At 30.5% G+C, this 12,235-nt stretch overlaps 2 protein-coding genes across 4 annotated transcripts in view; one reads left to right on the top strand and one right to left on the bottom strand.

Annotated features, from left to right (window-relative positions):
- Positions 1 to 8,030, top strand: part of LOC117239256 (dnaJ homolog subfamily C member 5) — a 29,940-nt gene extending 21,910 nt beyond the window's left edge. For both annotated transcript variants that reach the window (XM_033504703.1, XM_033504704.1), the window contains one exon: positions 7,213 to 8,030. In XM_033504703.1, coding sequence (XP_033360594.1) covers positions 7,213 to 7,280 — 68 coding nt within the window. In that variant the 3' untranslated portion in view covers positions 7,281 to 8,030. The remainder of the gene's footprint in view (positions 1 to 7,212) is intronic.
- A 1,494-nt stretch (positions 8,031 to 9,524) lies between these two features.
- Positions 9,525 to 11,874, bottom strand: LOC117239255. Of its 2 annotated transcripts, XM_033504702.1 has the most exons (3): positions 11,559 to 11,874; positions 10,573 to 11,480; positions 9,525 to 10,474 (listed from the first exon to the last, which is right to left on the bottom strand). In XM_033504702.1, exon 2 carries the CDS (start codon positions 11,425 to 11,427, stop codon positions 10,648 to 10,650), a length of 780 nt encoding a protein of 259 aa, XP_033360593.1. In that variant the 5' UTR covers positions 11,428 to 11,480; positions 11,559 to 11,874; the 3' UTR covers positions 9,525 to 10,474; positions 10,573 to 10,647. The 2 variants fall into 2 exon arrangements, with proteins under 2 accessions (XP_033360593.1, XP_033360592.1); XM_033504701.1 differs by lacking the exon at positions 11,559 to 11,874 and having other exon boundaries at positions 10,573 to 11,552.
- Positions 11,875 to 12,235: the final 361 nt, after the last annotated feature.

The following is a 12,235-nucleotide window of genomic DNA, read 5'->3' as shown; positions in this document are numbered from 1 at the left end:
TGTTGCATTGTTGATGGTGACGTGGTGGCAGGTTTGTTTTCGGAGCGTGAAGGTTACATGTGAGGACTTTTTTTCGTTAATTTTGAAGCCCCATTTATGAAACCACTTTTCCATGGAGTCGAGAATTCGCTGGAGAGTGGATGAGGCAATTACCGGGTCTGCGTGGGTAGCTAATAGTGCTGTGTCGTCTGCAAATGTTGCTATTGTTATCTCGTTTGATATAGGTAAGTCGGCAGTGTAGATCGAGTACAATAGGGGTCCGAGGACGCCGGGCGTATTAATTTATCCATGATGAGTGTTAGTAGCGATAGCAAATTATTTATTTGCTCTGATTGTTTCTCTATTAGCTTTTCAAGCCTAGAGAAGTTGTCTGTGTTAGGTGAGTTGGGGACACTATTTTGGGAAAGATCCCTTTGGCTATTCGGGTTATTTTGGATGCCTTGTACTGCTTGGGCATAGGAGGTTGAGGTGGTGATGAATTTGGTAGGACTGGGTGTTTGGTTGGTTGAGGGGATTGGGGTAGTCGTGAATTTCGGCGGGCTGGGTGTTTGGTTGGTTACCTCTCTTGCTCTGAGTTTAGGGTACCTGTTTGTGTATAGAGTTTTATAGGCTGAGCAGCCTTTATAGTTGGCAGGATGGTCACCTTGACAGTGGATGCATTTCGCTGGGGTTTCCGGTGATTTAGCGCACTGGTCAGTGGAGTGAGTGCCTGCACATTTAACGCAGCGGAAGGTATGGTTGCAGTATTTCTTCGTGTGACCGTACCTTTGGCACCTTTTGCATTGCACTATTTCTTTTTTCACGAGTGGTGGTTCGATCTTTACTATCGCGTTCATTAGGCGACTGATGTTGTAGATTTCCTTATTGTTCGGCTTTTGTTTAATGTCTAGGAAGAATAAGGATAACGGGTCTTTCGAGACTCTATGGCTTATATTACTTACGTTGATGACTTCGTGGCCGAGTTTTGAGAGTTCGTATTTGAGTTCGTCTATGTCTGCTGAGTGGTGGATGTTGCGTAGGACCACTCGGAAAGGTCTTTCTTGTTTGAGTTGGTACGTGTGAAAGTTGGCGTTCAATGTCTTAAGCAGTTTGGTGATTTTTCTGTATGCGTCAGGAGTTGTCGGCAGAATTTTTACTTTGTTATTATTAATCTTCAGGTTGTAGTCGTCCTTGGAGATATCTCTCTCTAAGGACTTGATCGTTGTTTGTATGTCGATGACATCATCCACAAATATTGGTGGGGGAGGGGGGATTCTCTGTGCTTGTTGGTTTGGCGGCGGGTCTGCGATTTCCATGGCGTCGTTAGTGGATTGCAATACGGCGAACCTGTTGCGGGTGTTTATTTGTATCGTTGATTGTTCGTTCCGGGTGTCGATCGTGTTTGGTTTTGATGTTTCTATTTTCCGTTTCTTTGTAATATTAGCGTCGTTGGTGCGGAGGGTTCTGCTGCACTTCTGCCACGGGGGAGGTAGCGCGGGGTAGTTGCGAGTTTGCTCAGGAGAGCCTGGTCGCGATTGCTGGGTCATCATCGAGCTAGTCAATTCAAAATGAATATCTAGTCGTGAGGCTATGAGGCTAGTATTCGGGTTGGGGTTAGGTGCGTGGGATTTTCTTCTCCCGTGTTGTTTTCGGACTTCACTGGGCACTAGAGACATGTCTGCACGCTTCGGCACTCAACAGCGAACTGATGATCTTCACAATATGTCACGACCTTTTTTACTACAGTCTTTTGCAGTCCTCCCTAGATGAATTGAGTTTTTTTGATAACATATTTTGCAAAATCGTCTCCCAGTTCTAACCTCTCCCGGCATTGCTTGTAATTCATGACGTGGTTTTCTCAACAAGCTTTCACGTGGAGAAATAGGAACCTCACTTTCATTATCATGACATTTTGTTAAATACATTATTACTTTCATTCTGAAATCGGGATTTCGAATATTTTTGCGAGCTATCTGTTTGAATAATACCATTGCATTTACCATACATGTATTTAATAATATTTTTATTACTAATTTCTTATACCACTTTAAAGTTTTACGCAGTGGTGAACTACATGCTATCATTTGGTCAGATAAATCGACTGATGATTTTCCTAGATTGTATTCCACAACTATTTTTGCTTTTTCATATGAATAGAATTTCTTATGTACAGTAGTCATTTCTGCTGAATGTCTCGTACAAAGCATCGATACAGTCTCTTGTCCTTCCATTTTAAATACTGTTATATCTTTTTTATTTTCGCGAGCAGTAACTTCTCCAAACCTTAATTTTTGAGACACTATTTCTGTTGGATCTTCTGGTCAGGGAAGTACCGGAAAGTTTGAATTCGACTCCCGTTGACAGTTGCATGTAGCGGCGATATTGTTTTGTCCGGAATTTGTTTACTTTTACATCTCGTACATCGAAACTGTCAATGCCCCGAGGCAAAACAACAACATGAGTCGCTCTCGATTCGAATCGTCCTATGACTCATGTGCCGCTACATATATGTAATAATTACGCAAATGAATTTTATCACACTAGTCCCATCCATATAATTAGGCCAAAAAACCGTTTTATTTCATTAGGATTTGTTTCAACCCATTTATCGAGACGATTCGATCGCTGTTCTGACATTATTTGCGCAGCATATATATTCGTTTGATTCGCAGTAATTTAGAATATTTCATTCGTAACAGAAAAAAGATAAAAACTATGTGGTTCAGTATAATAAAAAATTTCAGAGTGATGTATATTAATTTCCTGTAAACTCGAAAATGTGATCTTCGCTTGACTGGCCAAAGGAATATGCCAATTTGTATCACACTCCTCTTCTTGTGTACTATTTTCATCATTACCGACATCTTCAACCTCACTATCCGATTCAATTCGGCGGCGACGTACTGAAGGTGCTATTATCATATCAGATAAACATCTCGAGGAACTGTCCTTTCTATCTGACTGCACTCGACATCCTTTGGAAGGATTGGTAAAAATGTATCGTCAGTTGAACTGCTTGACGCATAATCTTCATTTGAAATCGTATTAACTTTAAGGGCGAACTGAAGAATCAAATAGCAAAAATTTTTGTAGCGTATAAAAGTATAATAAACGCTCTTATCTGATTGTTAGATGCAATTAATTAGTTTTTAACACGGAATTAATTAGTATTTAGTAACGCGAAGAAACAATATGAGATAATTGATAATTGCAAAAAATAAGTGAATCGCACGAAATCGAACTTCAGCGCCACGGCGATTGTCACGTAGAAGACACAGGGAATCGTGAAATTAACAAATCACCGGTTGTCTCCTCACGTCGTTTAAATTATTTCGCGGTAGTTTGAACTTTTCGCAGATAAGGTGAGAAATTCGAACTTTAGATATGATATTCTATGTAAAAATTTGTTACACAAATCCAACGGAGTAACTGTCCAGTATGTTATAACAGAACGTCAACGGTTCAGAATCTTCCAATAGAATGTGTCGAATGCGGATTTTGAGTAGGTTTATATCATAAGGTCCTGGGCCCTATGGAAGGGCTACCGCCGGGTGCAGCTCAGAAGCGTTCATCCTGCCATTGTCCTCTGGGCCGTGGCCCTACAGGACGTTTGGGACACAGGGCCATCCATTACCATTTTATGATTCTTTACAACTTCGCAGACGCGGCTGCGTGAATGGAAATTGTACCATATTCGACAACGGATTTTATACAAAAAATCTGTGTTGTTTTAGCTTCATTTTAATCTTCAATAAAAATTAAACACTTAAACAAATGTATATAAACCTCCAGACAAGATCATATTTCATTCAGCCAAGGACTCCAATAATAAACAGATAGTCTATGGCGATACTTGGAATTAATATATGTACTCAAATGTCTTAGACCAATTTTCACCTGATTTTATTTGCACACATTTTTATTTATAGTAACTAACTTAGATATTATTTGTATTAGTAGTTACTATCTGTATATAAGTGTGTAAGATAAAAACAGTGGAAAAAGTTAACAGTAGAAAATACGTCAACTATATTTTGTATATTTCTGATAATTGGGTGGCCAAATACCTATAGACAGTAGTATGGATATGTTTGGAACACATCAATTGTACTCTAAATTGTATATACTTAGATGTGTCTATCTTGGGCTTGCACGTTTGGCTTGATACAAACTGTGTTCTTTGAGGCCTTATTATAATAATAAAGCCTTACCAATGTATTAAATAAATTTAAATGTATCAGCTAAAAATATGAAATTTTAAAATTTTGATTCTTCACTATTGTGGCTCTTTTTTAATTTAATGCTCTAATTTTGAAACAAAATTCATTGTAAGACCAAAAGTCATTACTATTCTTACTTTTCTGCGAATTCAGAAAATAAAAAAGATTTTCTTTAAATAAAATAAGCTTTGAATGTACATATTAACATTTCTAAAATTTGTAGTGGTGGATAGTATTTCCATTTAGTTACTAACAAAATAGTTTTTAAAAGTTATTTGAATACTGCAATATTGTACGAATTTGAAAGAAATTTATCTCAATACATATCTCCATGAAACTGTAAAAACGTTGCCTACCTTCCGATTTCAATGATCTTTAGGTATGTTATAGAAGCCAGTATTTTGAACAACTTTTTCCTATACATATAACGGGTGGATTCGCCTGGTTTCCGAGATATTCGCAAAGAACTATCTGGACCACTACAATGTATTTCTGCCTATAGTTATGTGCCTATGGCAGCGTATGCGTCAGTATTGGTTGCCACTTATCTTCTATTTATAAACGATGATCAGCGATCTTAACACTAAACCTACCACTATCGGTCAATTTAACCGTTTTTAAACTTTTGTACAACTTTCACATATTTAAACATTATCATATCGCCATCAAACTATACAATTTTTCTTAAAATATGTGTACAATATATATTTCGTATATATCGTATATTTATTTCATATACAATATAGGTATACAAGAAGTCTCGGTAGGTTTAGTGTTAAAGGCAACATTCAACTAAATAATAAAAAAACTAAGTCACTCGTTATATATATAGGAAATAGCTATTCAAAATGTCGATGTCTACAACATATATAAAAATCGGCGTTAATACAATTTCATCCATATTTTTGTTCAACGAATTGCTACGTATTATTCTTTGAATCATCAAATTGATGCAATGAACTATTGGGCTCTTGTTCCCATATTCTTTGTGTCAGTATTACCAACTTCAGTTTTACGGTATTTTAAACATCAAGCAATGACACCAAGGTATATGCTTGCACAGGACGTATCATGTATTCTTATGTAGCAATAAATGATATAGTTATATTATGCTTTATTCCAGTAAATATTTTCTTAATTTTAAGATATTTTATTTTATTTATATCATTGTAGTTATTAAGTGCAGAAAATAATTTTGTGCTTTTTTCATAAATATTATAATAGACTGTTTTTGAATCTGTATCTACCCAAAAATGCTTAAATATTTAAATAACTACACTCAACACTTTTATATCCGTAGAAGTCGATTTTAAACGACGATTATTAAATTCGGCATTAGTAATCACAAGCTATTTCGTGGATGACAGCTAAAGGTAATATTACCTGGAATGGAAAGAGTTAGATTAAATCTTCGATATTCTTTGTTTACATCTAGCAAATGTTAAGACCTTATTACCGAAGGCAAAACAAATCGCTTTAACAGTCATAATATAAAAATAATGCAATGTCTATAAAACATGTTGTTTGTAGTAGTTGTATTTACATGTTTTTTAACAATACAATAAAAATGACAAAAGGCAATTCATGAAAAAATTTTTAGTAATTTTGATACCAATGAGATGTATAATTAACAGCACAAAACTTTTTCTACGCCTAATATTAATATTTGACGCAAGCATGTGCATTTTAAGTAAGTATTAATAGTATAAAGCTAAGTAAAAGTATAGAATTGTATGTATGTACATATGTGTGTGCCTATATACATATATTGAAAAGTAATTGTAAATTTAAGAATAATTTGATGTAAATAGTTGCTGTAGGACTCTCTCCATTACTGAATAGATATGCCAATTTAATATAAATAATTATATAGCTGCACAATGTTAAATATTTCTCTTTTATTATCCTATTATCCAAGTGTTAATCCTTATTTGTTAAGGAATAAAATTATTCGTCATTAAAAAGAGAGAATACCTAATCTTTTGTTTTTTGCTATCGGTGTTTAATTTAAATATATTGTTTTTTATTTATTATGGTGCATTATTATTTCTCCTTGTTAAATGTTATATACACCAAAACAAACACGAAAAGTGATATGCAAATATGTCGATTGAGACTTATTTCTCAAGTTACAAAAGCAATCGAATTTTACACTATAATTCAGAATCGTATTATCGAAGACGTATTACACAAAAAAAGCCATTATCACTAACTTGATTTCTTGTGATTTTCGGCAAGAAGGCAAGTATGTATAGAATATGCTACGTCAAATGCTTCTACCAGGCTTATTGAATGCAGAAATCAAAATAAGGAATATTAAATGCAAGTGAGAAGAAAATTTTCGTCAGCTGTTCTACAGAAGTCTTGACTTATACAGCTAATCCTTGCGAATGTTGGTAAGTAGGGAGATCGATCGTAATGCAGCGATTTATCTACGATTTTAAAAAATTATCTTGCAGAGCTGAATATCGTAGAATCTCCTGTACAATGTAAGCTTTTGGTAAATAACAAATTGCATAAATATTACTTCGTAGAATAGAAAGTTCTTTTATTATAATACGTTCCTTTATATACTGTATTACATTTATAGTAATTTGAATATGATTAATCGTATATCTAAAATGATATTACTTTCGACTACTTTCGTAATCTCGAAAGTTCTTTAGTTGAGGGGCCCTACTGGACGATTGACCCTCTGGCGCTCGGCAGAATCTGTACAATGACGCAGGGCAGATTGCGTGTGTCAGGAATTTTTAATGAAAATTAAATTGTTTACAGCTTGAAAAATAAGTCTTAATTGATATTTAAGCACAGAGTGCAACGAAATATTATATGATACAATATTTTGGTATTAAAAGTACTTCAAATATGTCATTCATTATCATCACTTTCATTGTCATTCTTATTTGAAATATTAGTAGATGATGAATCTTTATATAAATGTATGAACAATTACGTTTTTATCTTTCTTAAACGTTGTTTAATTACTATAATATTTATTTGTTGGATATAGCTGCCTCTACAAATCCCTTCGTTGGAGCAAACGTTGGTACAACTAGCACGACTGCAACAAAGTGGTAGTCACCAAACGATAAAAATACGGTAAACGTATAAGCGTTGGAATATTTGTTACATAAGTTTTACGGGGTGGATTTTTGATCTGTGAGTAGTGTGCAAGACATCAAAAGATTATTGGAAATGCTTTTTGTAAGAAATTAACTTAATTATCGCCAAATAATTAAGTTACAGAAGAATGTATGCATTTTAAAAGTTTTTTATTATCGCATAATCAAATATTTAGGTTTATATTTATTGAATGATTTAATATTGACATGATAATAAAGTGATATATAGTTTAATTCTTCTTGACATCTCCAAATAATTTAATCAATGATATATTTGTCTATAATTTAGAAGAGAAAAAAAGTCAGTACAATTAAAAAAATGAAATGACATAAATATTAGAAACAAAAGTTACTAATTTCTTCTCAATTTTTAAATTTAGCAAATTAAGACAGATTTAACAAAGACTTAGTAAAGTATATAGGATATGAAAAGTGATATTAATATTCGTATGCAAATCCACCCCGTTTTTACAAATAGGCAAAACAAAGAGTGGCGAATAAGGATCTCGATATATAAATATTTAATTCGCAAATTCTCAATTATTCTCAAAATTGAAATCAATATTTAATGATAAAAATCACATTTTGTTATTGCATGAAATACGTAAACAATGGTACATGTACGCGTGAATAAAAATGGCTTGAAGTTAATAGGAAACTTTTCTTTGTTAATTGATTATATTATTATATATTGTAATTAGTATGACAATAAGTTATACATTAATCCAACTGCTTCTTCAAAATATTTATTTTTAATAGTAATCATATCCTGCGAAACACAACAATGTACATACCGAGAATGGATTCATTACAAAGTGGAACTTCCAGTCTTTATTAGGATGATGTGAAATTAATGCACAATGTTATTTTAATCGCTTATTGGCAAACAAATTTACAAATTCAATATCAGTTTCATAATTGATTAAAGACCTTATATAAGAGTTTCATGCTTTTATTAAGTAAACGCACTTGAGTAGGATGATTTACAACAAAAGATATTAAAATAAATTTCAATATTAAAACTTTATAATAAAATACGCAACAAATTTGGATTTATAATGAGTTCAAAACACATTTCATAATTTTTACTTCTTAAAACAGAGAAAAAATTTTTTTTCATTCATACAAAAATGAATATATAAAATTAAATGAAAACAAATAGTATTCAATAATATATTAACATTGATATTATGTATATTAATATACTAAAATGTATTAAATATATATACGCATTTTATGTGTTGTTATTGTTATGACGTATTCACATAAAATATAAATGGATATTTTAGTAATTTTTACTATCTTGTTGTCATGTATAAACTATTCCATACAACGTAAAAATAATAGTACTATTATATAAAAACTCATTTTAGCTTTTATAGAATAATTCGTTTCCGCATTTAATGTATTTAACCTCCTAATTCTTATTTTATAAATGTAAAATAGAAACTGTATGTTAGTTGTATTTTTTAACGATTTTTCTATGTAAAAACTGTTAATATTTACCATTAAGCGTGAAAAAATGACGTACTTATCACAGATGGTAATGTATTTCTGAACAATTTATTAACTAAAAAATTATTTTTTATCGATATGTATAATTGTACAATTATATACAAATTGCATTAATTTTACAACACCCTAATGGTAACCAATAGCAAATTGCAACAAATGTCACAATTTAGTTTATTTGTAATTAAAATTAAGAGTATTATAATATCATTTTGCTCTGCTATTCAAAGAATCATATTATTATATCTGTAAATATTTATGCAATGTATTATGAAGTAGGGAATTATAAAACTTGTGTCATGCAGTTAATGTAGCTAAAACAGATCACCAAAATGTTTAGCTTTTGAAAATGGGATATATACCTAATCATTAAAGTTGTTTGATATGGAGCTTAGAACCAAATTGGTAATGTGTTTTATTATTAGTAAATTATTAAGTCAAAAGCAATTCAAGCCTACCATAATCTTGTAATAAAATACCACGTTTTCACATTTATACTGTATGTAGCCATAGACCACAATTATCATTTCAAATCATATAATTGTGTATATAATAACGTTTATGCATTTAATATTTTAGTTCAATCAATTAAAGGGTCTAGTAAAAAGTGTATTAATTATGAATTATGAAGTATCAATTTTCTGTACTCTTAATTCAAATCTTATAACGAGTAATTATATTTGTCTTGGCATCATATTCCATATCAAACAATTTTTATTTACCATTTCTTTTACTATCTCCATAAATGTTTAAATTATTTTGATGACTTGTTTTAAACGTCTACATCTACGTCTACTATGTATGTGTAGTATAAAACATCATCTGTAATATGTTTGTACGTATGCACATATATATGTGTATGTATACAGAGTGGACTGTTTATTTCAGAATTGAACTAATTCTGAACATATGTAATTGCATTGTATACTTTTTCCTAAACTTTATTGTATCAATAATAGCAGTGAATGGATATATATTAAATCATAATGAAATTCTGTGCATAGGTATATGCATGCATACATATATACATATAATTTATTGTTGAAGAAGTTGTAGAATAAATTTTGTGCGAATATAATCTGTTATTTGTGCATATATTCATATACATTTATTTATAACTTGGATAATATCCAATAGATATCAATCCTTAATATTTATATTTAAATCTATCACAATCGGGAGACAGAACTTAATTTATAGAAAATTAAAAAAAAGAGATATTAAATTATTCTTTTATGCTATCTTTTTTTCAATTGTTCCTTACTGACGTATTTATCCTATAAATTAAATGAAATAAATTCTGCTACAAATTAATATATATTTTACACTGTACTGCATACATACAAGTATTGTATATAATGTAAGTACAGATGACATGTTGCATGTTATAAGATACAATATGATACACAAATTGCAAATTGTAAATAATTATGATAGAGGACTTATCCATTATTAAAAATTACATCTGTTTCCATTCCAATTTTTTAAATATGATATTTTTATTGTTGCTATTGCCATTTTCCTAATTATTTTAATAAATAAAAACAAACCACAAAGATCAATTTTGTAACTATAAATTACGAAATTATAATTTAAAAAGTTATAATAAAATTCAGAATTATGTACCACTTATTGAATCTAAAAAAATATGAATGATTAAGAATTTAGTGATAGTAGATATGTACTATCATCTCTTTTAGTAATATATAAGTAAAACAAATATATAGCAAACTTACAAAATGGTTTATTACTATTTTTCTGTATATATGCATATCATATAGAACTATAAATAAGTTTCCAAAAAACTTGCTTTATGCTAATAAAGCTGATGCACCAGGTGTGTAAATTTGTACTTGACGATCTGATAACTTATATATATATCTTGCTACTTCAGACCAATTATATTTTGTTCTAATATCATCCATTTTCCAATTAATTGTTATATTTCCAGATACATCACTAGAATATCCTGTTTCTAGAGGCTCAATTTTAACAAATAAATCCGCCATGTGTTTAAGCCCATATGCAAATATATTAGAAACAGAATTTTTTGGCTCATCTTTATAGGTGTGTGTTATAATACAAAGTTGAGATTTGTTGTAATATTCAACAAGTGATCTTAAATATCTTACATAATATGTAGATTCTCTCAAATTACATCCAAGATTATAAATATGACTAAAATCATCAATTATAATAGTAACAGGTTCATTGTTTTGTACTATTTTGTCATACTCATTTTTAATAGTTAAAAATATATCATGAATAATATTGTTTGCTGTTTGTTCACATGTATATCCCATATTAGATACAATAAACTTCATTGGTTCTATAACTGTAACTTTATGTTTTTCTTTCAATAACATAAGATTATAACCAAATTTCACACCCATATTATGATAATGATTCATTGTATTATGAAATAATATAAAACATATTCGATAATTCTTTTTTAATGCATTAAATATAACACAACTCAATAAAAAGCTTGCATTACTATCATGTTGTTCTTCTATGCAAATTAATTTTCCATCCATATTTACTTTATCAATGCCAAGTATGTTCGATATTGAATCCATTATATTAGCCATAATTCATATCAAATATAACAGAATATTCTATTTCCAAATGATTTACAAATTAACTACAAAACAAATTGATGTTATTATATCTTCAGACCAAATTAGTTCCAATTATATTTCATTTCAGATTTCAGACATACATTACAATTATTGGTTAGGCCTGTAACATTTAAACACCGTCGAATACGATAAATATTGCATTCCAATTTACTCAGTAATTAGTAATTTCTTATATATAGCGTAATAAAATCAGAATATAAATTTCATATCTTATTAGATTGAAATACTCTATAATAATATGAAGCACATGTTTCTGACTAGCCTTCAGCACGAAGTAGGAATTTAAGGTTAGATTGAGCTGAATTAAGTTTGAGATCTAACCACAGCCGACTCTAGGATCGGCTGTCTCTCTAGTTGAAAATGGAACAAAACAGATCGGCGTTGCCGTGTTCAGCACGATTGGTACTGGAGTCGACTGGGATCTAACTGATTAGGTATCGATTTGTTACGACCAACGGCGCGAGTTTTTAAAGAAGTTTTGATACATTATATTGAATTAATATACAAAAAATAAATTTTAATATTTAACATACTGTAATTTTAGTGATTTAATATTAGAATTAATGTACATATAAATTACAAATTAACTAATAGCAGTTAATAATATTCCAATAACACATTTGCAAGAATTGTACAAACATATTTGCATATTATTATTTCAATACTTGATGAACTTTGTACAAATAATGTATTTCTGCAAATTATGTAATGAATCGTTACATTAATAATTGTATATAAAAGTTCATAAAAATCGTTG

The sequence above is a fragment of the Bombus vosnesenskii genome, unplaced genomic scaffold (genome assembly GCF_011952255.1).
Source record: "Bombus vosnesenskii isolate JDL3184/JDL3185 unplaced genomic scaffold, Bvos_JDL3184-5_v1.1 scf7180000013913, whole genome shotgun sequence".
Classification (NCBI taxonomy): domain Eukaryota; kingdom Metazoa; phylum Arthropoda; class Insecta; order Hymenoptera; family Apidae; genus Bombus; species Bombus vosnesenskii.
The sequence above is the reverse complement of the archived record's forward strand: the minus strand, read 5'-3'. Positions and strand labels throughout refer to the sequence as shown.